Raw genomic sequence first — 27,592 nt, forward strand, 5'->3', positions numbered from 1 at the left:
TGTACACAGTGACAGACCCGTCCCCACTGAAACTGTACCACAGCGTTATCTAGTGACAGATCCGTCCTCAAAAGACCAACCCCCTGTTATACAGTAACAGACTGACCTCAATGGGAGTGCACCCTGGTGTTATACAGTAATACACCGACCCCAATGGGACTGCACCCTGGTGTTATACAGTAACAGACTGATCCCAATGGGACTGCACCCTGGTGTTCTACAGTAACAGACTGATCCCAATGGGACTGCACCCTGGTGTTATACAGTAACAGACCGACCCCAATGGGACTGCACCCTGGTGTTATACAGTAACAGACTGATCCCAATGGGACTGCACCCTGGTGTTCTACAGTAACAGACTGATCCCAATGGGACTGCACCCTGGTGTTCTACAGTAACAGACTGATCCCAATGGGACTGCACCCTGGTGTTATACAGTAACAGACTGATCCCAATGGGACTGCACCCTGGTGTTACACAGTAACAGACCGATCCCAATGGGACTGCACACTGGTGTTCTACAGTAACAGACTGATCCCAATGGGACTGCACCCTGGTGTTATACAGTAACAGACCGATCCCAATGGGACTGCACCCTGATGTTATACAGTAACAGACCGATCCCAATGGGACTGCACCCTGGTGTTATACAGTAACAGACCGATCCCAATGGGACTGCACCCTGGTGTTATACAGTAACAGACTGATCCCAATGGGACTGCACCCTGGTGTTATACAGTAACAGACCGATCCCAATGGGACTGCACCCTGATGTTATACAGTAACAGACCGACCCCAATGGGACTGCACCCTGGTGTTATACAGTAATAAATCGACCCCAATGGGACTGCACCCTGATGTTATACAGTAACAGACTGATCCCAATGGGACTGCACCCTGGTGTTATACAGTAACAGACCGATCCCAATGGGACTGCACCCTGGTGTTATACAGTAATAAATCGACCCCAATGGGGCTGCACCCTGGTGTTATACAGTAACAGACTGACCCCAATGGGACTGCACCCTGGTGTTATACAGTAACAGACCCACCCCAATGGGACTGCACCCTGGTGTTCTACAGTAACAGACTGATCCCAATGGGGCTGCACCCTGGTGTTATACAGTAACAGACCGACCCCAATGGGACTGCACCCTGGTGTTCTACAGTAACAGACTGATCCCAATGGGACTGCACCCTGGTGTTATACAGTAACAGACCGACCCCAATGGGACTGCACCCTGGTGTTATACAGTAATAAATCGACCCCAATGGGACTGCACCCTGGTGTTATACAATAACATACAGACCCCAATGGGACTGCACCCTGGGGTTATACAGTAACAGATCGATCCCAATGGGACTGCACCCTGGTGTTATACAGTAAAAAATCGACCCCAATGGGACTGCACCCTGGTGTTATACAGTAACATACAGACCCCAATGGGACTGCACCCTGGGGTTATACAGTAACAGACGGATCTCAATTGGTCTGCACCCTGGTGTTACAGAGTAACAGACTGACCCCAATGGGACTGCACCCTGGTGTTATACAGTAACAGACCGACCCAATGGGACTGCACCCTGGTGCTACACAGTAACAGACCGACCCCAATGGGACTGCACCCTGGTGTTATACAGTAACAGACTGATCCCAATGGGACTGCACCCTGGTGTTATACAGTAACATCCAGACCGCAATGGGACTGCACCCTGGTATATAGAGTAGCAGACTGACCCCAATGGGACTGCACCCTGGTGTTATACAGTAACAGACCGACCCCAATGGGACTGCACCCTGGTGTTATACAGTAACAGACGGATCTCAATTGGTCTGCACCCTGGTGTTACAGAGTAACAGACTGACCCCAATGGGTCTGCACCCTGGTGTTATACAGTAACAGACCGACCCCAATGGGACTGCACCCTGGTGTTATACAGTGACAGATCGATCCCAATGGGACTGCACCCTGGTGTTACACAGTAACAGACCGATCCCAATGGGACTGCACCCTGGTGTTATACAGTAACAGACCGACCTCAATGGGACTGCACCCTGGTGTTATGCAGTAACAGACCAATCCCAATGGGACTGCACCCTGGTGTTATGCAGTAATAGACCGATCCCCAATGGGACTGCACCCTGGTGTTATACAGTAACAGACCGACCCCAATGGGACTGCACCCTGGTGTTACACACTAACAGACCGATCCCAATGGGACTGCACCCTGGTGTTATACAGTGACAGATCGATCCCAATGGGACTGCACCCTGGTATTACACAGTAACAGACCAATCCCAATGGGACTGCACCCTGGTGTTATACAGTAACAGACTGACCCCAATGAGACTGCACCCTGGTGTTATACAGTAACAGACCGACCCCAATGGGACTGCACCCTGGTGTTATACAGTGACAGATCGATCCCAATGGGACTGCACCCTGGTGTTACACAGTAACAGACCGATCCCAATGGGACTGCACCCTGGTGTTATACAGTAACAGACCGATCCCAATGGGACTGCACCCTGGTGTTATACAGTAACAGACCGACCCCAATGGGACTGCACCCTGGTGTTATACAGTAATAAATAGACCCCAATGGGACTGCATCCTGGTGTGATACAGTAACAGACCGACCCCAATGGGACTGCACCCTGGTGTTATACAGTGACAGATCGATCCCAATGGGACTGCACCCTGGTGTTACACAGTAACAGACCGATCCCAATGGGACTGCACCCTGGTGTTAGACAGTAACAGATCGATCCCAATGGGACTGCACCCTGGTGTTACACAGTAACAGACCGACCCCAATGGGACTGCACCCTGGTGTTATACAGTGACAGATCGATCCCAATGGGACTGCACCCTGGTGTTACACAGTAACAGACCGATCCCAATGGGACTGCACCCTGGTGTTACACAGTAACATACAGACCCCAATGGGACTGCACCCTGGTGTTATACAGTAACAGACTGACCCCAATGGGACTGCACCCTGGTGTTATACAGTAACAGACCGACCCCAATGGGACTGCACCCTGGTGTTATACAGTGACAGATCGATCCCAATGGGACTGCACCCTGGTGTTACACAGTAACAGATCGATCCCAATGGGACTGCACCCTGGTGTTATACAGTAACACACAGACCGCAATGGGACTGCACCCTGGTGTTATGCAGTAACAGATCGATCCCAATGGGACTGCACCCTGGTGTTATACAGTAACAGACCGACCCCAATGGGACTGCACCTAGTGCTATACAGTAACAGATCGATCACAATGGGACTGCACCCTGGTGTTATATAGTAACAGACGGATCCCAATGGGACTGCACCCTGTTGTTACAGAGTAACAGACTGACCCCAATGGGACTGCACCCTGGTGTTATACAGTAACAGACCGACCCCAATGGGACTGCACCCTGGTGTTATACAGTGACAGATCGATCCCAATGGGACTGCACCCTGGTGTTACACAGTAACAGACCGATCCCAATGGGACTACACCCTGGTGGTATAGAGTAACAGACTGACCCCAATGGGACTGCACCCTGGTGTTATACAGTAACAGACCGACCCCAATGGGACTGCACCCTGATGTTATACAGTGACAGATCGATCCCAATGGGACTGCACCCTGGTGTTATACAGTAACAGACCGATCCCAATGGGACTGCAGCCTGGTGTTATACAGTAACAGACCGACCCCAATGGGAGTGCACCCTGGTGTTATGCAGTAGCAGACCGATCCCCAATGGGACTGCACCCTGGTATTATACAGTAACAGACCGACCCCAATGGGACTGCACCCTGGTGTTATACAGTAACAGACCGACCCCAATGGGACTGCACCCTGGTGTTATGCAGTAACAGACCGACCCCAATGGGACTGCACCCTGGTGTTATGCAGTAGCAGACCGATCCCCAATGGGACTGCACCCTGGTATTATACAGTAACAGACCGACCGCAATGGGACTGCACCCTGGTGTTATACAGTAACAGACTGACCCCAATGGGACTGCACCCTGGAGTTATTCAGTAACAGATCGATCACAATGGGACTGCACCCTGGTGTTATATAGTAACAGACCAACCCCAATGGGACTGCACCCTGGTGTTACACAGTAACACACAGACCGCAATGGGACTGCACCCTGGTGTTATACAGTAACAGACCGACCCCAATGGGACTGCATCCTGGTGTTATACAGTAACAGACCGACCCCAATGGGACTGCACCCTGTTGTTACACAGTAACAGACCGACCCCAATGGGACTGCACCCTGGTGTTATACAGTAACAGACCGGCCCCAATGGGACTGCACCCTGGTGTTATACAGTAACAGACCAACCTCAATGGGACTGCACCCTGGTGTTATACAGCAGGGGTCCCCAACCTTTTTTGCACTGCGGACCGGTTTCATGTTGAAAAAATTCTTGCGGACCTGCCGACCCGGGGGGTGGGTGCGGTGGGGGGGGGTAGGGCGGGATGGCTCTCAACGGACAAGAGTAGTAGTCAAATACGTTGCGTTTACCCAGAGAAAGACTACAATGACCATGAAGCCTTGCGCAGGCACCAGTGCGCATGCGTGCACCTGCCCATTATTTTTCTACAAATCGTTTTTGGCGATTCTGTTCGGGGGGCTGGGGGTTGTTAATCACGTCGGGAATATCTGTGATAAGTGGCTAATACACTCAATTTCGTTTCTAAAAGGGTTTATCTAACGAATTTAATATTAAACGCACAGCGCATATTTTCCTCGCATGAATATAGCGATAAGTCAATTATCAGGGGAGGACAGGGGAGCTTGAAGTAAGTGTTGAACAAACTTCCAGTAGAAGTGTCAGAAGCAGGTTCGATATTATCATTTAAAGTTAAATTGGATAGGTATATGGACAGGAAAGGAATGGAGGGTTATGGGCTGAGTGCAACTCGGTGGGACTCGGTGAGAGTAGCGTTCGGCACGGACTAGAAGGGCAGAGATGGCCTGTTTCCGTGCTGTAATTGTTATATGGTTATATAAGTCAATAGCATCATAACATTTTAAGTAATGTTTGGATATTAAACACAGCGCATATTTTCCCCGTATGAACTTATAAAATCATTGCAACGCACCAATATCGCTGAATCAGTGGGAGCCCTGGGCTTGTTTTCCTGCAACAAGACGGTCCTATCGAGGGGTGATGGGAGACAGCAATACTCGAAGGGGGTTCCATATGTCCAGTCTAATCCGCAATTTAGTTTCTTGTTACATTCATCGCAGAGATATGTCGGAAATGGAAGCAACGTTTTCAATGCTTTCGTGGCTATCTCAGGATATTGAGCATTGACTTTGATCCAGAATGCCGGCAGAGGTGTTATGTCAAACAGACTTTTCAGCCCGCCGTCATTTGCAAGCTCGAGAGGTTGATCTCCTTCCTGCGCTGACATGGACGACGCGCGCGTAAGATCTCAACAGTGGGCATGACAGGAATGAGGAAAGGTGCAGCAGACAAAGAAAGGTGCCACCCGTGACAGGGAATGAGGAAAGGTGCAGCTGACTCATATCGCCAAATCATATTATTTCCTCGCGGCCCGGTAGCGGTCCGCAGCCCGGTGGTTGGGGACCACTGTTATACAGTAACAGACAGACGCCAATGGGACTGCACCCTGGTGTTCTACAGTAACAGACCGACCCCAGTGGGACAGCACCTTGATATTATACAGTAACAGACTGATCCCCAATGGACTGTACCCTGGTGTTATACACTAACAGACTGACCCCAATGGGACTGCACCCTGGTGTTATACAGTAACAGACCGACCCCAATGGGACTGCACCCTAGTGTTATACAGTAACAGACCGACCCCAATGGGACTGCACCCTGGTGTTATACAGTAACAGACCAACCTCAATGGGACTGCACCCTGGTGTTATACAGTAATACACCGACCCCAATGGGACTGCACCCTGGTGTTATACAGTAATACACCGACCCCAATGGGACTGCACCCTGGTGTTATACAGTAACAGACCGACCCCAATGGGACTGCACCCTGGGGTTATACAGTAACAGACCAACCTCAATGGGACTGCACCCTGGTGTTATGCAGTAATACACCGATCCCAATGGGACTGCACCCTGGTGTTATACAGTAACAGACCAACCTCAATGGGACTGCACCCTGGTGTTATACAGGCTATGTTTGCCCTGTGTACGTACGTTGTACTGTTGTGTTTGGACCACGGTATGTGGGTGCATTCTGGAGCTGTGTGTTGCCATGCACGAGCTCCCCCCTCCCTATACAGTACTCTGGAAGTACTTGCCAGTTTCAGATGTGGGTGGGTGGGGGGTGTCTGTTGTCAGTCCCAGCTGTTTACGGACAATTGGTGGGATTCAGCCTGGTGCCTGTCTCCGCCGCCGCCTCCTTCCTTCCACAATGCAGCCAGTATCCACACGTGGTGAGGGGCCATTCCTGTCTGCAGCACAGTCAGAACCGCAGGCTGGTGTGGGAGCTCTGCGTCTGAGGTCACTCCTACATCTCGCCACACTCACTCTCTCCACCACCACTCACCAACCACTGACTCCCTGACATTTTAGAGCTCCCCCCGTCACCCTGCCCCTTCTCACACTCCCACTTCTCTCTCTCTCTCTGTCTCCCCATTTTGCCTTTCTCTCTCTTCCCACTCGATCTGGCTTTCTCAACCTTCTGTTGCCTTCCACTTTCACCTTGCCTCTCAACTTCCATCTATATTTAACAATATCTCTCCTCCTTTTCCTACTCTTTCCATCTCCCTCTCCTCCCTCTCTTCCTCTCCCCTCTCCTCCCTCCTCAGCTCTCCCCAACTCCCCACTCTCTGTCCCTCCTTCTCCTTACTTGCCTCTCACCCTTCCCCACCAAACTCTGACCCCAGGTAATACGACTTTCTGTCTCAGGCAGGCTTCCCGGATTCCTCAGGAAATTCCTTGCATTCCAGCAGCGTGTGCTGACTGCTGGAGGACTGGCAGAGGCTGCAGTGGTAACTGTTGTCTCGGCTGCCTCCTCACCACGCAACTCAGCACCATTCAATGGTTTGGAAACATCAGTTAATGTGTGCTGAACTCCCTCCTCACCGCCCTTCCCACAGTGCTCCCCCCTCACCGCCCCCCCACTTCCCCTCCCACAGTGTTCCCCCCTCACCGCCCCTCCCACAACGTTCCCCCCTCACCGCCCCTCCCACAGCGTTCCCTCCTCACCGGCCTCTCCTACGGCACTCCCTCCTCACCGCCCCCTCCCATAGCGCTCCCTCTTCACCGCCCCCTCCCACAGTGCTCTCTCCTCACTGCCTCCCACAGTGTTCCCTCCTCATCACCCCCTCCCGCCCTCCCACAGAAATCCCTCCCACAGCGCGCCCTCCTCACTGCCCCCCCACAGAAATCCCTCCTCACCCCTGCCCCTCCCACAGCACTCCCTCCTCACCGCCTCTCCCACAGTGTTCCCTCCTCACTCCTGCCTCTCCCACAGTGCTCCCTCTTCACCGCCTCTCCCACAGTGTTCCCTCCTCACTCCTGCCCCTCCCACAGCGTTCCCTCCTCACCGGCCTCTCCCACGGCACTCCCTCCTCACCGCCCCCTCCCACAGCGCTCCCTCCTCTCTGCCTCCCAGTGTTCCCTCCTCATCACCCCCTCCCACCCTCCCACAGAAATCCCTCCCACCCTCCCACAGAAATCCCTCCCACAGCACTCCCTCCTCACTGCCCTCCACAGAAATCCCTCCTCACCCCTGCCCCTCCCACAGCGCTCCTTCCTCACCGCCCCCTCCCACAGCGCGCCCTCCTCACTGCCCCCCCACAGAAATCCCTCCTCACCCCTGCCCCTCCCACAGCACTCCCTCCTCACCGCCCCCCTCAGAAATCCCTCCTCACCCCTGCCCCTCCCACAGTGCTCCCTTCTCACCGCCCCCTCCCACAGCACTCCCTCCTCACTGCCCCCCCCACAGATACCCCTCCTCACCCCTGCCCCTCCCACAGCACTCCCTCCTCACCGCCCCTCCCATAGTGCAGCAATCCCTCCTCATCTTTAATGTTTGGCCACAGATTTAATCCTTTGTAGGGGTCACAGATAATCCCCCCTCCCCCACCCACCCCCGAGAGGAGGGTGTGGCCGCTGATCTGTTTGGCTGAGGGCCGAGGTCTCTGTGGGAAGGTGCTCCTGCAGTGCGGTCAGAGGGCAGAGGGATCAAGGCACAGAGCACAGAGAGCGGGGAAAGTTTCTTGCTTTCGGGGGCAGCGTCTATTCAGTGTTCTGACTTCGGCGGGGGGGAAGGGATGTACTCAAGGGTCCGTCGTCAGGAGCTGTGTTCACCAGGGTTTGGGAGGTGTAGGGGTGATCTTATTCAGGCCTGGAAAATTCTGAGGGGTTGTGACAAGGGAGATGATGAATCAGGAAGTGGAGGGCAGAGAGGGAAAGAGAGAGTGAGGATGGGAGTAAGGGATGAGGGGAAAGGCAGAGGGCAATGAGAGAGAGAGGATGGGGAGAAGAGGGGATAAGTGATAGGATGGGGAGGAGATGTTGAGAGGGGGGTGGGAGAGAGCGGAGGCAGAGACAGACTAACAAGGGAAAGGTGACGAGGGAGAGGGGTTACGAAGGGGAGAGCAGATGGAGAGAGGGGGTCGAGGGGGAGAGGTGACAGGAAGAGGGAATGGAGAGGGGACATAGGGAAGAGGTGATGGAAAGAGGGCAACAAAGGCAGAAGAGGGAATGGAGAGACGGGTGATGAAGGGGAGGGAGAATGGAGAGGGGGTGGAAAGTGGGGAATGAAGGGGAGAGAGGGAATGGAGATGGGGATCAGGGGTCGAGGGGATGGAAAGTGGGGAATGGGGGAGAGAGGGAATGGAGACGGGATGGGGAGAGAGGAGGTTGATTGATAGGGTGAGATTGGTGGTGGGGAGTGGAAACAGAGGAGGGATGAAAGGTGGAAGGAGGGTATCAGGTAGATGTTAACTCAGGGAGTGTCCGTGAGAGGGCTGTTACAAGGTGAGGTCCCAGTTCTGCAAAGTCTAGGTGTGGAGACACCTCTTTCCCCTGAGGGTGGAGAAGCCTCGGAATTTCCGGCCCCTGGATGAGTCCAGATCAGCGGGGATGTTTAAGATGAAGCAGATAAGTACCTGATAGACTCAGAGTCTCGGTCCAGAGGGTATAGCCTGGGAATTAAAGGGATATCCATTTAGAACAGAGATGAGGAGGAATTTATTTAGCCAGAGAGTGGTAAATCTGTAGAATTCATTGCGGAGGCCAAGTCTTTGAGTACATTTATGGCAGAGATTAATTAATAGGCTCTTGATCGGTTATGCATCTAGGGGAGATCAGGAGAATGGGGCTGCAAAGAAAATTAGCCACGATTGGATGGGAGAGGGGACTCAGCGAGTCGAAAGGCCGATTTCTGCTCCAGTGGGGATTGAGGCCAGCAAGAAGTAAATGATGGAGAGGTGACTTGATGGAGGTTAAGAGGCATCGGTAGAGTGGAGAGCCGGAGACTTTTACCCAGGGTGGTAATGGTTAGTACAAGGAGATAGACTTTTAAGATGAGTGGAGGAAAATCTAGTGGAGGATGGTTTTTTACAGGGAGATTGGTAAATGCATGGAACACACTGCCAGAGGGGCAACAGAGACTGATAACGGCCTTTGTGAGGCAGAAGATTACAGAGGGAGTTGGAGATAGCTCTTTGTGGACTTGACGTGCCAGTTTTAAAAAGTGAGCGGGTTATGTTGGGACTCGTTTGCGGAGTGGGAGATTGCTTGGGTTGATAGTAACGAGAGTGAATTAGCAAGGGCCAGTAAAAAGATGCAGGATTTAAGTGGAGTGGACAGCGTTAGAGTAGTCAGGCTTGGGCAAGAACAGCCACAGGCTAGAACTTAAGTTTGAGATGTTAGAGGCATAACATGTGTAGGCAGGATGGTAGTTCAGGCAGTGGAATGCTCCTCCTGTGAGATGTGGGACTCCAGGGTACCTAACAGTCTCTGTGACGGTGCACCCAACTTCACCGCCTGTGTGACAAGATGAGAACAGGACCATGCAGGAGGCTGAAAGGATTACTGAGCTGGTCACACCCAGAGTGCATGCTTCGGACAGTAGATGGGTGACCACCAGGAGAGGTAAGGGGTGTAAGCGGTCAGTGCTGGGTTCCCTGTGGCCACTCCCCTCAGCAACAAGTATACCCCTTTGGATTCTGTTGAGTGGGTGAACTAACCAGGCACAACAGCAGCAGCTAGGCCAGTGGCACTGGGGTTGGTTCTGAGGCTCAACCAGGAAGGGTGAAGTCAGGCAGAGCGATAGTGACGAAGCAGTTAGGGGGCAGACAGGAGATTCAGTGAGATTCAGATTCAGACACTGGAGTGTGAGATTCAGAGAAAGAGAAGCCAGGATAGTGTGCTTCCTACCAGGTGCTGGGGTCCAGAATGTTTCAGAATGGTTACAGAAGATTCTCAAGAGCGAGGGTGAGCAGCCAGATGTCATGGTACCCATTGGCTCCAATGATGCAGGTAGAAAGGGGGAAGAGGTCCTGCGTAGTGAGTACAGGGAGTTAGGGAAAAGGCTGAAGGACAGGACCTCCAAGGTAGTAATCTCTAGACTGCTCCCAGTGCCACGTGCTGGCCAGGTCAGGAACAGGATGAAGGTGCAGCTGGACAAGTGCAAGGGGCAGCGTTTCAGATTTCGAGATCACTGGGATCTCTTCTGGGGAAGGTAAGAGCTGAACCTGAGGGGGTTGGTGTACATTGATGCAGTGTGTAGTGAGACGGTGAGGATGGACAGGCAGATGATAGGGCAAAATTGCAGTCAGTAGGATGCGGTGAGGTGTAACGTGGGGGCACAATCAAAAAGGATGATGAATACAGGACTGAAGCTGATATATTTGAATGTGCTCAATACATGGGCTAAGATTATCTTGAGGCGCAGTTAGAAATTGGTAGGATGACGTTGTGGATATCACTGAGTCATAGTTGGGAACTTAACGTCCAAGGATGCAACCTGTTGAAAGGACAGGCAGGTAGGTAGAGGTGGTAGGTTGAATTCTTCAAAAGAGGTAACATTGGATCAGAATCCCTATGAGTAGAGGTAAGAAACTGCAAGGGTATAAAGATCCTGGTGAACAGTAGGCAGAATGTGGGATATAAATTTCTATGGAAAGTAGAGAAGGCATGTAAAAAGGACATTGTTATGATAGTCATGGAGGATTTCAGTGTGCAGGTAGATTGAGAAAGTGAGGTTGGCGCTGGATTCCCAGAAAGTAGAATGCCTATGAGATGGCTTTTTAGAGCAGCTTGTGATTGCGTCCACTAGGGCAAAGGCAGTTCTAGATTGGCTGATGTGTAATGAACCAGATTTGATTGGGAGCTTATGGTAAAGGAACCCTTGGGAGGCAATTCTATAATTCAGTACAGTTTGAGAGGTAGAATATAATTACCAAGAAGTGGAATTGCCAAGATATGAGAGAGGAACTGGCCAAAGTTGATTGGAAGGAGACACTAGCAGGGATGATGGCGGAACAGTAAGGCTGGAGTTTCTGGACAGTTCAGAAGGCACAGGATAGATACATCCCAAAGAAGTATTCTGAAGGGTGGACGAGGCAACCATGGGTGACAAGGGAAGTGAAAAACAGTACAAAAGCAAAAGAGGGGGCGCATATAATAGAGCAAAATTTAGTGGGAAGTTAGAGGATGGGAGGGTCTTAAAAACCGGGAGGCAACGAAAAAAAACGTAAGGAGAGAAAAGATGAAATATAGAACATAGGATAGTACAGCACAGTACAGGCCTTTTGGCCCACAATGTTGTGCTGACCCTCAAACCCTGCCTCCCATATAACCCCCCACCTTAAATTCCTCCATATACCTTTCTAGAAGTCTCTTAAACTTCACGAGTGTATCTGCCTCCACCACTGACTCAGGCAGTGCATTCCATGCACCAACCACTCTCTGAGTGAAAAGCCTCCCTCTAATATCCCCCTTGAACTTCCCACCCCTTACCTTCAAGCCATGTCCTCTTGTATTGAGCAGTGGTGCCCTGGGGAAGAGGCGCTGGCTATCCACTTTATCTATTCCTCTCATTATCTTGTACACCTCTATCATGTCTCCTCTCATCCTCCTTCTCTCCAAAGAGTAAAGCCCTAGCTTCCTTATGAAGGCAAATTAGCCAAAAATATCAGAGGATATCAAAAGCTTTTTTTTCAGATATGTAAAGAGTAAAAGAGAGGTGAGAGTGGATATTGGACCGCTGAAAGATAACACGAGAGATAGTAATGGGGGACAAAGAGTGGCAGATGACCCTGATAATCATTTTGCATCAGTCTTCATTGTGGGACACACTAGCAGTATGCTAGAAATTCAAGAGCATCGGGAGGAAGAAGTGAGTACAGCTTCTATGACCAAGGAGATGGTGTTTGGAAAGCTGAAGAATCTGAAGATGACCCAGATGGACTGCACCCCAGGGTTCTGAACGAGGTAGCCGAAGAGGTTGTGGAGGCATTAGAAGTGATTTTTTCAAGAATCTCTAGATTCTGGAATGCTTCCAGGGAATTGCAAAATTACAAATGTCACTCCACTCTTCAGCAATGAGAGAGGCTAAAGAAAGTAAATATAGTGTAGGGAAGTGTATGGGAGTGGGTTACCGGCTGGGATCTAATCCAAGGGTTCAGGTGGTTTATATATAGAATAACAGGTCCCTGGGAGTGGGTTACAGGCTGGGATCTAATCCAAGGGTTCAAGGGGTTTATATATAGAATAACAGGTCTCTGGGAGTGGGTTACAGGCTGGGATCTAATCCAGTGAGTCAGTGGGGTTATATGTAGAATAACAGGTTCCTGGGAGTGGGTTACAGGCTGGGATCTAATCCAGTGAGTTAGTGGGGTTATATGTAGAATAACAGATCCCTGGGAGTGGGATACAGGCTGGGATCTAATCCAGTGAGTTAGTGGGGTTATATGTAGAATAACAGATCCCTGGGAGTGGGATACAGGCTGGGATCTAATCCAGTGAGTCAGTGGGGTTATATGTAGAATAACAGGTCCCTGGGAGTGGGTTAGAGGCTGGGATAATTTCTGGTCCTAGGATCGTGTGTGTAACAAGATACCGGCTTCATTGGGAAGGGGAGGCTGGGATCTGAGGAGATCACTTAATGCTTTAAATATTAGCTTTATTTGTCACGTATACTTGAAACACTGAACATGCAGTGAAACGTATGTTCCACTTCAGTCCTGCCAAAGGGTTTTGGCCCGATACGTCAATGTGCTCTTTTCCCAGATGCTGCCTGGCCTGCTGGGTTCCTCCAGCATTTTGTGTGTGTTGTGTGGATTTCCAGCATCTGCAGATTTTCTCTTGTTTATACAGTGAAATGTGTCTTTTGCATCAGAGGGACACACAGTCTGGGGATTGTGCTGGGGGCAGCCCACAAGTGTCACCCTGCTTCCAGCGCCAACATGGCTGACCCTAACGGTAATGTAGAAGGAAGGTGGAGCATCACGATGAAAACCACACAGTCATGGGGAGAATGTACTCACAGGTAGTGGCGGGTGTCAAACCCTGATACTGTAATCCAGTGACATCCTTCGTAACCCTGGAGATCTCCTTGCAGGGACTTCCGCCCTTTCTCGGGCACCGATTACTGCTCTGTCGCTGACTGCCTCCTTATCCCCTCCCCAACAGGCTTCGCGTTTCCGGACTGGGCCTACAAGCCGGAGTCGAGCCCCGGGTCACGGCAGATCCAGCTCTGGCACTTCATTCTGGAGCTGCTGCGGAAGGAGGAGTACCACGACGTGATCGCCTGGCAGGGTGACTACGGCGAGTTTGTCATCAAGGACCCCGACGAGGTGGCCCGGCTGTGGGGCGTTCGCAAGTGCAAGCCCCAGATGAACTATGACAAGCTGAGCCGGGCCCTGAGGTGAGTCTGGGCCCGCTGAAGGGGCGGGGGGGTGTTGGGGGAGGTGCCACCGAATTGAGTCCCACACTCTGATTCCGGCCATGGCTGGGTGAGGGATCTGTCCGTGGAGCCCTGGTCTCCCCCAGTGGCGAGTTCCCTCAGTTATGGGTGGGGTTGCTCCCCTCACGAGCGGTGGGACTCAGCCTGACGTAGACAGATGTGCGCATAGTGCGTGCGGGTCCACAGTTGTGACGGTGTGTGTGAGGCGCGCTCCGATATTGTGGTGGAGCGCTGCACTGCGAGAGAGGCGGTGAGGAGGCATACAGAGAGACCCGGGGGAGTGAGGCAGCGGTTGGAAATGAGATATCGGGACTGAGGGAGAGGACGAGTGTTTGCGATCAGGGTTTGAGAGCGCGGGGTGTGGGGAGCAGATCTGGGTGGCATGGTGGGTGGAATGTCAGTGCCCCTGTCTGTTGGTCAGATCCCCAGGGGCCAGTGAGGAGGGAGCCCTATGGGAAGGGCCAGTGAGGAGGGAGGACCAGGGAGGGGCCGGTGAGGAGGGACCCCACACCCAAATTCCACAGCCTGAACGTCTGGGAGAGTGAGGTACGATAAGTGGCAGCAGGTTGTGGGGTGTCGAACCCTGTCTGCACCCTGTGGCCTCTGCTGTCACCCCATTCCTTCCTGAGGGATGAAACAGGGTAGTGGGGTCCGGAGGTGGGTATTTCCCCCTGTTGCCTGGTGCAGTCTCAGGGAAGGAGGGAGGAACAAAGGGGGTAGGGAAAGAGGGAGAAAGAAGGGTAGAGAGAGAAAGAGGAGGGAGGGGACGGGGAGGTGAAGAGAGAGAAGGGTGAATGAACGTGAGAGCAGTAGAGAGGGAGGAGTGGGGAGAGGAAGTGATGATTTGAGAGCTAGCAAGAGAGAGTGGGTGGAGACAGGCTGAGAGAGAGAAGAGCGATAAAGATGGGAGCGAGGGCTGATGTGAAGCAGAAAAGGAGGTGGGTGGGGCAGCAGAGGTTGAGTTTCGGCCAGGGGACGAGGTGTGGTCTGATCTCAGCTTGTGGTGTCTGTGTACAAGGTAGGGTATTGGGAAATGAGTTAGTCAGTGTGTCTGAGAGAGGGGCCTCCTCAGTGCCCCTCCCACAGTATGGTGTTCTCTTCTCCTCACCAGCCCCTTCCCACAGTGTTCCCTCCTCACCGCCCCTCCCACTGCGTTCCCTCCTCACTGGCCCCTCCGACAGTGCCCTCGGAGGTGGGGGGGGTGCATGGAGGGTGTGGCATTTTCCAGTGATGACGCTGACCTCTCGTGCCCACAGGTATTACTACAACAAGCGCATCCTCCACAAGACCAAAGGCAAGAGGTTCACCTACAAGTTCAACTTCAACAAGCTGGTCCTCGTTAACTACCCCTTCATCGACATGGGTGAGTGTCTGTGCACATTGCGCTCTGGAGTCAGAGTGGGCCCTCTATGTGGACAGGTCCCTCAACAATGCTGATGGCATCTTGGGGCCCAGGTCCGTCACTCCCTGAACATGGTTGGTGAGGGAGGCATGCAACATGCTTCCCTCATCGGTTAGGATGCTGAGTTTATAAGCTATATCAATTTCCTTTTGAGCTGTTGTCTTCAGTCCATTACAAGAAGGATGCGGAGGCTTTGGAGAGGGTGCAGAAGAGGCTCACCAGGATGCTGCCTGGTTCAGCGGGCAAAAGCTGCAAGGCGAGGTTAGACTAACTTGGGTTGTTTTCTCTGGAGTGGCAGAGGCTGAGTGAGGAAGTTTATAAAGTCATGAGAGGCATAGATAGAGTGGCATGGTAGCTTGGACACAAATGCACTGTTTTACAGCATCAACTGTACAATCAGGGGTTCGATTCCTGTAAGGAATTTGCATGTTCACCCCCTGACCACGTGGGTTCCCATTCACACATCCTTTATGTGCCAGAGTCCAGCACGGGTAGCCTTTTGGCTTTCAGCTTATCACCCCTGCCAACAGCTGTCTCTGAACTCGACACACTCCCCTCCCTCTACCCGTTATACCCCAGCCCTCTGTCTCTCACTCCAGAGAGTCAGTCAGCATGCAGATGGGCCCTTCAGCCTAACTGGTCTCAGCCGACAGAGATTGCCATCTAATCTCGTCCCGGTTTCCTGTGTCTGGCCAGTATACCTCTAAACCATCACTATTCATGTACCTTTCCAGGCCACACCCACCCCTTTGAACTCAGTCCACCTGTCCATCATCCTATGTTCCACCTCAATCCACCAATTACTTACTATTTCACTCCTTCCCCTCTCCTCTTCCCCTCCATTTTCTTCTTTATACTGCCATCTCCCCTCTTCCCTCCCCAACTTCCCATCTCCCCTTTACACCAGACATTTCCCCTCTCCCCCCTTCCCTCCCCGTCTCCCTCTTACACTCTCCCTTCTCACCCCTTCCCTCCACATCTTTTTTTACACTGGCCCTCTTCCCTCCCCATCTCCCCTCTCCCCACTCAGACCTAATGCAGGTTCTCAACATGAAACATCAACAGCACCATTTGCCCCCCTGCAGATTGCTGAGTTCCTCCAGCAAATTCTTTGCTGCTCAACTTCCCTCTCGAGGTGGTTCACAGCAATGATCCTGGGAGTGAAAGGGTTAATCTATGAGGAGCAGTCGCGCCTGTAGTCATTGAAAGATGAGGGGAGGGATCTTACCGGATATGGAAAGGCCTCGGTGGAGTGGATGTTTCCATGTGTAGGAGAGTCTAGGACCAGAGGGCAGAGTCTGAAAGTAAAGAGTCATCTCTTTACAACAGAAGTGAGAAGGCATTTCTTCAACCAGAGGGTAGTGAATCTATGGAAATTGTTGCCACTGATGATGCTGGGCTATTTAAGTCAGAGAGTGATGACTTCTTGATTGGTGAGGAGGTTAACGGTTACAGGGAGAAGCAGAGGAATGAGGTTGAGAGAAGAAGGGTACAGCTTAGGAACAGGCCGTTTGACCTGCGATGCTGCCCCGAACTAACTAAACTAGTACTTAAACACTTAACTAAACTAGTCCCTCCTGCCTACACATTGTCCATATACCTTCATTCCCTGCACAGTCATATGTCTAAGAGCATCTTAAACACCTCCATCATATCTACCTCCACAACTACCCTGGCAACACATTCCAGGCACCCCCCCACTCTCTGTAAGTAAACTTCTGCTTTGTCATTACCCCCCTAAACTTAAACGCATGCCCTGTTCCATTAGACTTTTCGACTCTGGGGGAAGTTCTACCAGCTTTCTACTCTTATCTATGCCTCTCATAATCTTATAAACTTCTATCGGGTCTCCTCTTAGCCTTTGCTTCTCCACAGAAAACAACCCAAGTTCGTCCTTGTAACTCAAACCCTCCAATCCAGAGAGCATCCTGGTGAACCTCTTCTGTACCCTCTCCAAAGCCTCCCCCTCCTTCCTAGGGACAGCGAGGTAGTATAGCGGTTAGAGAACTGGTGATCGCTGATCGGGGTTGGATTTCTGCAAGTGTCCATAAGGAGTTTGTACATTTTCCTCGTGACTACGTGTCTTTCCTCCGGGTGCTCCACTACCCTCCCACATTTCAAAGACATGTGCATAGGGTTAGTGAGTTGTGGGCAACGCCATGTTGACCCCCGAGGAGTAGCAACATTTCGAAGACGTGCTTAGGTTTAGTAAGTTGACCCCGGAGGAGTGGCAAACCTTGCAGTCTGCCCAGCTCAATCCTCGCTGATTTGATTTGAGGCAAACAACACATTTTGCTGTAAGTTTGTATGTTCCTGTGGCAAAGCTAACCTCTCCAAGTGAGCAAGCCGAATTGGATGCATAATCAGCCAGGACTGAATGGCGGAGCGGACTGGAGCTTGATTTAGCTCCTGTATACTTGGGATCTCCGTTTCACAGGAGAGGGGAGCGTGTGTGTGTGTGTGTGTGTGTGTGTGTGTGTGTGTGTGTGTGTGTGTGTGTGTGTGTGTGTGTGTGTGTGTGTCTGAGCTGAAGGGCGTATTTCTCTGTGCGTGTGCTTGTGTGTTTCCGACCGGCTGCTTGGGGAATGCACAGACCTCTCTCTCCCCCTTCCCACAGCCCACCCGTGACCTTCGTGGCAATAGCACATCTGAGCACGCCTCCACACCTTTATACCCTTCTATCTATAGCCTCTTTCCCACCACTGACTCATTTCTCTCACTCCAGCCCCCACAGCCCCTCCCACACCAACAGAAACATAAATCAGACTGCAACACTGCTTGCTCGAGCTTTATTGTCGTTGAATATTTTTTCCACTAAATCTGAGCCTCTCTCTCCTCATAAGCTGGAAGGCAGAGGCTGCTGCTATTAATTTCTGGAACAGTGGAGGGTGAGGGGAGGCCTGGTGGAGATGTATAAGATCATGCACGGCACAGAGAGGGTAGGCAACTTTCCCCAGGGTTGAAATGTCTAATATTGTAGGGCACGCATTTAGGGTGGTGGGCAAGTTCAAAGGAGACGTGCGAGGCCAGTTTGTGTACATCGAGAGTGGTGGATGCCTGGGATGGTGGTGGGGACACATACGAAGGAGGGGATTAAGAGGCTCTTAGGCACGTGAATGTGCAGGAATATAGATCACGTGCGGATTGAGTTTAAATTGGTATGGTGTTCTGAGGAGACATTGTAGGCCAAAGGGTGTACTCACCCCCATTACAGGAAGGCTTTGGAGAGGGTGCGGAAGAGGTTCACCAGCATGCTGCCTGGATTAGAAGGCATGAGCTGTACAGAGAGGTTGGACATATGTGGGTTGTTTTCTCTGGAGCCACAGGGGCCTGATAAAACTTTAAAAGATTCTGAGAGGCATAGTTGGAGAAAGGAGACTTTGTCCTAGGGGTTGAAATATCTAGTACTAGGGGGCATACATTTAAGGTAAGAGGGTGTAAGTTTAAAGGAGATGTGCAGGAGAAGTTTTTTTTCAACGTGATGATTGTTTGGTGCCTGGAATGTGCTGCTGGGGTGATGGTGAAGGCAGTTACAACAGAGGTGTGCAGATAAGCACATGACTGTGCAGGGAATGGAGGGACTGAGCATCGTGAGCATAATTAGTTCAGCACAACGATGTGGACCAAAGGGCTTGTCCTGTATGTTATATGCTCTATGGGGATTGTCTGAATCAACCTCCTGTAATGCCAGGGACTCGATAGGGCTTCTGAGCAAGAACAAAGCTCCTCTTCATCTTTTCCAGAGAAGTGCAGAAGCTGCAGACCTCCTTCGTGGAGGAAGTCTTGCGTCTGCCATCTCCGATTCAAGTGGCAGTTTATTGTCACGGGTACACATACCCGGGGAGTAAACACAATGAAACTGCAGGAGCAGCGCAGGACAGGACAGGGACAGCAAACATTATATATATATAACGCACACTGCAAAGTAAACATAACAACATCAGTCTAAGTTGAGAGAGAGAAAGTAAAACAGTCCAAGTTTGGAGTGGTTTCTTCTCAACTTGTTCTCTCTTTCAATGATATTCACCCTGTGTCTGACCCCAGGAGTGTGCGATGGGACAGTATGGAGTCCTGCGTTTGTCCGCAGGAGTGTGTGATGGGACAGTGTGGAGGAAGCTTCACTCTGTGTCTGACCCTGGGAGTGTGTGATGGGACGGTGTGGAGGGAGCTTCACTCTGTGTCTGACCCCGGGAGTGTGTGATGGGACAGTGTGGAGGGAGCTTCACTCTGTGTCTGACCCTGGGAGTGTGTGATGGGACTGTGTGGAGTGAGCTTCACTCTGTGTCTGACCCCGGGAGTGTGTGATGGGACGGTGTGGAGGGAGCTTCACTCTGTGTCTGACTCCGGGAGTGTGTGATGGGACAGTGTGGAGGGAGATTCACTCTGTGTCTGACCCCAGGAGTGTGTGATGGGACAGTGTGGAGGGAGCTTCACTCTGTGTCTGACCCCGGGTGTGTGTGATGGGATGGTGTGGAGGGAGCTTCACTCTGTGTCTGACCCCGGGAGTGTGTGATGGGACTGTGTGGAGTGAGCTTCACTCTGTGTCTGACCCCGGGAGTGTGTGATGGGACGGTGTGGAGGGAGCTTCACTCTGTGTCTGACTCCGGGAGTGTGTGATGGGACAGTGTGGAGGGAGATTCACTCTGTGTCTGACCCCAGGAGTGTGTGATGGGACAGTGTGGAGGGAGCTTCACTCTGTGTCTGACCCCGGGAGTGGGTGATGGGACAGTGTGGAGGGAGCTTCGCTCTGTGTCTGACCCCGGGAGTGTGTGATGGGACAATGTGGAGGGAGCTTCGCTCTGTGTCTGATGCCGGGAGTGTGTGATGGGACAGTGTGGAGGGAGCTTCACTCTGTGTCTGACCCTGGGAGTGTGTGATGGGACTGTGTGGAGGGGGCTTCACTCTGTGTCTGACCCCGGGGGTGTGTGATGGGACAGTATGGAGGGAGCTTCACTCTGTGTCTGACCCCGGGAGTGTGTGATGGGACAGTATGGAGGGAGCTTCACTCTGTGTCTGACCCCGGGAGTGGGTGATGGGACAGTATGGAGGGAGCTTCACTCTGTGTCTGACCCCGGGAGTGTGTGATGGGACAGTGTGGAGGGAGCTTCACTCTGTGTCTGACCCTGGGAGTGTGTGATGGGACGGTGTGGAGGGGGCTTCACTCTGTGTCTGACCCCGGGGGTGTGTGATGGGACAGTATGGAGGGAGCTTCACTCTGTGTCTGACCCCGGGAGTGGGTGATGGGACAGTGTGGCGGGACCTTTGCTCCTTATCCCATCTGTGCCTTGTGAGGGTGTGAGGTGTCCCAATAGGACTGACTTGTGGGCAGCCAGTGTTGGCTTGGACTTCAGCAACACTTTTGAGAAGGTCGCACATGGTCAGGTGATCCAGCAGGTCAGATCCCATGGGAATCCCGGCTGCTCTACCGGGTTACCTACAACACTGGTTTGCTGGAGGGGTGTTTCCCTACCCGGAGACCATGAGTAGTGGTGTGCCGCAAGGATCTATACTGGGTCCACTGTTACTTGCCCCGTCTGTGAACTATCTGGTTCAGAATGTGGTTGGTACATTTGGGAAGTCTGTGGGTTAATTGCTGATTGTGACTAGTGAAGAGAGATCACCGTCTAAACACATCTTTTGTCTTCTCCTACCTTCCCTTCCCCTGTCCCTCCCTTCCTCTTCCTTTTCCATATCCACCATCTTCTACCCTCTCCTATCTCCCCACCCTACCATTCATCCTCCCCACTATTTCCTTACCTTCCTCTTCCCCATCCTTCCCCTCTCCCTCCTTCCCCCTCCCCCTTTCCCCATATCCCCCCTCTACCTCCCCCTCTCTCATCCATAATATCCCCTACTCCCTGTCCCTCTCCCTCACCCGCCTCCACAGGTGCCCCTGTTCCCCAGAGTGCGCCTCCTGTCCCCTCTGCCGCCTCCCATTTCCGCTTCCCACCAGCCGCGCCGCCCGAGGTGCTGTCGCCCTCCGAGGAGCTGCGCTCGCCCACCTCCTACACGGCCGTGGCCCGCCGCCTGGCCCGCGGCTCTGTCAGCGACTGCAGCGACGGCGCCTCCGCCACCTCGGAAGTGGAGGAGGCTTCTGCCACTGAGGAGCGCCGGGCCGGCGAGATGAACGGCTTCCGGCCCGCGGGCGGAGGCGGAGGCGGCGGCGGAGGAGGAGGCCCCCCGGCACCTCACGGCATCTTCCGCCTCTACCCCAGACACCGCCTGCATCCGGAAGCGCTCAGCCCCTTCCCCGTGTCACCCATGGGCCCGGCTGCCTCGTTACTGGCCCCCCCGCTCTCCCCGGCCCTCTCCGTCACCCCTACCCACCTCAGCTACACCCCTTCGCCCAGCCTCAGCCCCATGTACCCCGGCGCCAGCCATTTCTCCTTCAGCCCGGAGGACATGAAGCGTTATCTGCAGGCCCATGCCCAGAGTGTCTACAACTACCACCTGAGCCCCCGCGCCTTCCTCCACTACCCGCCCGCCACCGTGGTGGTGCCCCAGCCCCAGAGGCCCGAGGGTAAGGCCGCCCACCCCCTTGGCCCTCCGGCCCCGCTCCCCTCCTCCCTGGGCCCCGAGGAGCCGCCTGCCACCTTCCAGTTCAAGCTGCAGCCCCCTCCGCCGGGCCGGCGCCAACGAGAGAAGGCCCCCCTGCCCCCCCAGACCCAGTCCCAGGCACGGCCTGACGATGGCAGCAGTGGCGGCGGCGGAGACGGCCAAGAGGACGCCGCCGCCGCGTGCGGCGGGCCCCTGCCCCGGATCAAGGTGGAGCCCATCTCTGACGAGGAGGAGGAGGAGGACGTGACAGTGGAAGTGACGGACATCAGCGAGGAGGAGGAGGAGGAGGACGTCTTCAAGACACCAACAGCCTTGGAGACGGCTGCCACCGCCCCGCCCGCAGCTCCTTCCGCCCCGGCTAAGCCCCGCTCTCCAGCCCCGTCCCGGGACGGCGCCAGGGCCGCCTCGCAGTGCATGCCCCTCAAGCTGCGTTTCAAGAGGCGCTGGAGTGAGGGCGGGCCGCTGGAGGCCTCCTCTGCCTCCTCCACTTCCTCCTCCGAGGAGACGGACAAGAAGCCGAGGCCCGAAGAGCCGTCCCCCGGCCCCGGCGGTGGGGTGCGGCGGGAGAGCACCGATCTGCAGCGGGCCACTGCCGAGCTCTCACTGGAAAACAAGGAGTTGTGATGGTTGCGCCTCCTGCCCACCCCTCTGTCCCCCTCCGCATCCTCACACACTCTCTGTCTCTCTCTCTCTCTTCCTCTCTCTCTCTCCCTCTCCCCCCCCCCGTCCGTTCCCTCCCATCCTCCGCCCCTGAGCCCTCCCCTCCCCAAAAGCCATGATCAATCGCCTTCACTTGACACCTCCTGGGTGCCTTAAATCCTTGCGTGCCTCTTCACAGGCCCTCACGCACCAATATTTTGTTTTTTTTTGTTCTTAATTTGAGGGAAACGGTGTATTTTTTTATCTGTAAAATGAAATCAAAATCAAAAATTCAAAAAAAAAGAATTGTTTACTGGCTTTTTAAAATAATAATAACTTTTATTTTCTCGGGAGGGTGTGGGTTGGGGACTAGATCTCTCTTAGGCCCCTTTCTCACTACCTCCTTTTTTTGGACACGTCCTTCATCCTAGACCCAGACCTCATGAGGTGACTCCTCGTTTGGGTAGGAGGGGGAGGAGTGTAAAAAATTGGCCACGCTTGTGTTTATAAAGCCCTCCTCTCCTCCCTGAAGCCTAAGTTAATGGGTTTGTGGCCTTTGAGCTCCTGCTCCCCTAGCAGAAGGGTGGGCGAGCCTGTCTTTGGGGCGATTACGCCTCGGGTATCTGGCCCAGTCTGGCCTTTTGATGCCAGCCATGCAGTTAGGACTCCGAATCGCTACTCCCACGGACCGCTGGGGTCGGTCCTCTGGGTCCATTTCTTCCTGGGCGAGGCAGGGTGGCATTGGTGGGATGGAGTGGCGGGGTGGCTGATTGGGTTTTTAATTCTAGAAATGTTTTAAATTCTATTTATAAAACCAAACATTTTACTACATTGGTAGGGAAGGGTCTTGAAGTTGGGGGGTGGGTGCGAGTGGTGAGACGGGGTGGGTGGGGTATCTAACTAGCAAAATTTGTCCAAGGCCCAGTGGGGGGGGGGGGGGCGGTGGCAGAGGTTGGAAAATTGAGGGAATGTATGGGAGGAAAAAAGGAGGGGCAGTAGATGGGAGGTCAGGGGAAAGGGGGATGGTTTGGAGGCAGGGAGGGATGGGTAGGCAGTGAGGGAGATAGAGGATGAAGATGGGTATTCAAAATGGAGGGGTAATGAGATTGAGGGAGAGATTAAGTGCAGGCTGTGGAAGGGATGGGAGGGGTTGAGGAGGGAGGGAAGGGCAAAGAGGAGTTAGGGAATGGGAGGTTAGGAAGGGAGGGGTTAGGAGGTGAGGGAAAGGTAAGGAGGTAGGTGAGGAAAGGGGTTGGGAGGGCTGGGGAGGGGGGGGTGTAATGTTCTGACAATCACTTTATAACCATGTATAAGCTTCTACTAAAACTGACGTGAGTGGGCCGAGGTGGGGAGGCTCCTCATGTGCTCTGGCTGACACTCGAGGCCTGGTCCCACCTCGGACTCATCTCCCTGCCCCTGCTGGGGTCCAGGGAACGGGGGAGGGTGTTGTAGAAACCTCTCTCATAACTACTCCCTCCCACCAACTCGTCCTCTACTTCTCCTTCCTTCCCAACCTTGTTCTACTTTCCCCCTCTTCTCCACCTCTCCCTTGCTCTGACTCTCTCTACCCATTCCTCCCTCCTGCACCCCACCCTCCATCTCATCACCTCTCACTGTCCGGCCTTCCCCTCCGTCTCCGATATGGTTCATTCGCCTTTGTCTTTCTCAACACCTCCCATCCCTCTCTCTCTTCCTCACCCTTCGTCTTTCTGCCCCTCCTCTCCCTATCACGTTTCCCTTCCCTCCCTGACCCTCCCCCATCTCTACCTGACCCCTGCTGATACCCTACCCCTGCCTTTCCTTCCCCGTGCCTTGGTGGTGCCTCTCAAGCGCAGAGGTACCTGACAGAATTACCCCGCCAAACCCGTGGAGTCGGACCCTGTGCCCCTCCCACAATTGCACTGCCACACAGGAACAGCCAACGTCAGCCCATTGTGGGAGTGGGGGCTGTGGTGGGGAGACAGTACTGACCCTGATTTTTTTTTATGGGGGGGTGAGGGGTTCCTGCCCACTTCTGGAGTCTGGGGTCTCTTCCCGGGACCATTGAGTGGTCTGGGCCTTTCCTCTATCCCTCTGCTTCCACCTTCTGGTGGAAGTTTTGGGGTGAAGCAGAGGAGGTCTTTGACTTGACCCTCTCCCATCTCCAAGTGGATGTAGGAGGAGGTTGTTCCAGTCCTTTCCGGAGCATCTGGTTGGACCCTCCTCCTCCTCCTCCTCTCTCTCTACTCCCAGGCCTACTTCTGAGGCCCATGAAATTGGCAGAGTGTCTCCCCCTACCCATCCGCTCGCTGTCGCCTCCTCCACCGTCACCTCAAGCTTTCCGCTGAGGTGTGGAGCTCAGCTGGATAGGTGTCCCCCTCACCCCTTCCCTGTCTGCTTGCCCCTCTTATTTGCCGATAGGACAGTTCTGGCCTTAGGGCCTAGGCCCCAGGGGTTTCTCCAGCAATGGACACGGCACTGTTGGGGTAGCGGCAATGATGGTCTCAGGCAGCCCTTCTCACTTCAGAATGGGACAAGGAGGGGGCAAGTACCCCCCCGATAGCCAACCTGTTCCTCCCTCTATATAGCTCTGAGTAATAGGCTCCTTTTGGGATGTTTCTTCCCAGGGATGTGACAGAGACCTGGGGGGGCAGGGGGGAATGCCATACAGGACGGGGTTTGTGCCAGGGTCTCGGGGTTGGGTTTCTGTCTCACTGCCTGGGAAAACAGTCCCACACTGGCCCCCCGCCCTAACCCCGTTCCCCGCACATCCCCGTCCCTCCCCCCACCTCTCCTCTCTCAGGTTAAAGACCCTGCCTTAGCTAACGGAACTGTAAATAGACGTACACGCAAAATGATTCGCGGTTGAAAGACTGTATCATAAAGAATAAACAGATTTGACATTTATGGATTCAGTGGGTGTGTGATTTAATGCTATTTTGTTGTCGCCTCTCTCTCCGCCCTCCAAGGGTGTAACACCAACACTGGACGACGTGCGTGGTCATGTACGTACGGATCTCTGGGTGTTTGTGTGAGAGAGACCTGTACCCTGGTGATGGTCAGTGTGTGTCAGGTGGGGCAGCCCTTCCCCGTCTGTCTCTCTCCCACACGGGAATCTCCCACTGTTCCCTACCCCAACCCCAGTCAACCTCTGGCCTGAGGCCTGTGATCCCCCTACCTCCCTCACCCTGCAACCTGCCACAAACAGAAGGGAAAACATCCAGGTTCTGGAGGGGGTGGTGGGCTGTGTGTTTGGGGTGGTAATTCAAACCTCCCCCATCTCCATCACCTTGTTACACAGAGGACAGGAACACAGTCCGCTTTATCATCACTGGTGTATGTCGTGCGGTTTGTTCTGCGGAAGCAGGGCAGTGCCAGACATTAAAAATCACTAAAAGTTACAAGAAAAAAATGTAACCATTAATAGACAGTGCAGAAAGATTTAGCAAAATAGTGAGGTAGTGTTCGTGAGTTCATGGGTCATTCAGAAATCTAATAGCGGATGCGAAGAAGCTGTTCCTAAAACACTGAGTTTGTGTCTTTGGGCTCCTGTACTTCCTCCCTTGTCCTCTCATTACTACATGTCCCGTGTGGTGAGGATCCTTAGTGAAGGATGGTGCTGCCTTCGTCTCCACCTCTTGAAGATTCCTCGATGGTGGGGAGGGTTGTGCCTGTGGTGAAGCTGTCTGAGTCACAACCCTCTACAGCCTGTTGTGACCCTGGGCACTGGAGCCTCTGTACCAAATGGTCATGCAACCAGTCTGTAATACATCTGCAGAAATTGTGAAAGAGGCTTGGCTGAAGTACCTAGTCTCGAACCTGTAATGAAGTAGAGCGGCTGGTGTTAAAACCTTAGTGTAGATTTGATATTGAGGGTCTGTTATTAGATTAGATTAGATTCAACTTTATTGCCATTGTGCCGAGTACAGACGCAAAGCCAATGAAATGCAGTTAGCATCTAACCAGAAATGCAAAGAATAGTGTTATTCACAAAATAACTGCAAATAAAAAGTAAGTGCTACAGCACATAAATATAGAAGTACTGAGACAGTCCAATATGGGTGCAATACTGCTTAGCGCTGTGATGTGAGGTTCAGCAGGAACACAGCCTCAGGGAAGAAGCTCTATCTGTGCCTGCTGGTGTGGGAACGGAGGGTCCTGTGGCACCTACTGGATGGGAGGAGAGTAAAAAGTCCATGGTTAGGGTGAGATGCACCCTGGATAATGCTTTTCACCCTGCCCAGGCAGTGTTTATGGTAGATGTTCTCAATGGTGGGCAATTGGGTGCCGATAATCCACCGGGCAATTTTCATCACACGCTGGAGTGCTTTGCAGTCCAATATGGGACAATTGCCGTACCACACTGAGATGCAGTTGGTGAGTATGCTCTCAATAGTACAGCGGTAAAAGTCCATCAGTATCCTGGGACAGAGGTGAGCTTTCTTGATGCTCCACAGGAAATAAAGGTGCTGTTGCACCTTTTTGATCAGGATGGAGGAGTTCAGGGACCAGGTGAGATCCTTGGAAATGTGGACACCAAGGAACAGGGAGAGGTTGGGCAGCTCGGGCTTTGTTCCAGGAAGTGTGGGAGTCTTGGGGGTGACCTTATGGAGGTGTATAAAATCATGAGGAGCATAGATGGATGAATGCACAGTCTTTCCCCAGGGTTGGAAAATGAAGAACAAGAGCGTGCAGGTTTAAGGTGAGAAGGGAGAGATTTAATAGGAATCTGAAGGGCACCCTTTTCACTCAGAGGGTGGTCCGTATATGGAATGAGCGACTACAGCAAGTGGTTGAGGTGGGTGCAATAGTGACATGGAAAGGAAAAATTTAGAGCAGGGCCTCCCAACTTTTTTATGCCACTGAGCGAGGGGGCCATGGACCTCCAGTTGGGAACCCATGATTTAGGGGGGATACAGGACCCCCCCTCCCCATGTTGGACCTGTGATGTAGAGGGATGTTGGCAAATGAGACTTGCTCAGATGGGAGTCTTTGTTAGCATGGAGCGTTTGGGCAGAAGGACTTGTTTCTCAGCTCTATTGCCAGTGCTAGTCCCCTGAGAAACCAGGT

The 27,592-nt window shown here is 53.0% G+C and overlaps 1 protein-coding gene across 1 annotated transcript in view; it reads left to right on the forward strand.

The window, feature by feature from the left end:
- Nucleotides 1-23,397, forward strand: part of LOC140201718 (ETS domain-containing transcription factor ERF-like) — a 45,015-nt gene extending 21,618 nt beyond the window's left edge. The window contains exons 2-4 of the mRNA XM_072266272.1: nt 13,671-13,905; nt 15,201-15,307; nt 21,234-23,397. Coding sequence (XP_072122373.1) covers nt 13,671-13,905; nt 15,201-15,307; nt 21,234-22,528 — 1,637 coding nt within the window. The 3' untranslated portion in view covers nt 22,529-23,397. The remainder of the gene's footprint in view (nt 1-13,670; nt 13,906-15,200; nt 15,308-21,233) is intronic.
- The last annotated feature ends 4,195 nt before the right edge of the window (nt 23,398-27,592 follow it).

This window comes from Mobula birostris, chromosome 8, assembly GCF_030028105.1.
Source record: "Mobula birostris isolate sMobBir1 chromosome 8, sMobBir1.hap1, whole genome shotgun sequence".
NCBI classification, from domain to species: Eukaryota; Metazoa; Chordata; class Chondrichthyes; order Myliobatiformes; family Myliobatidae; genus Mobula; species Mobula birostris.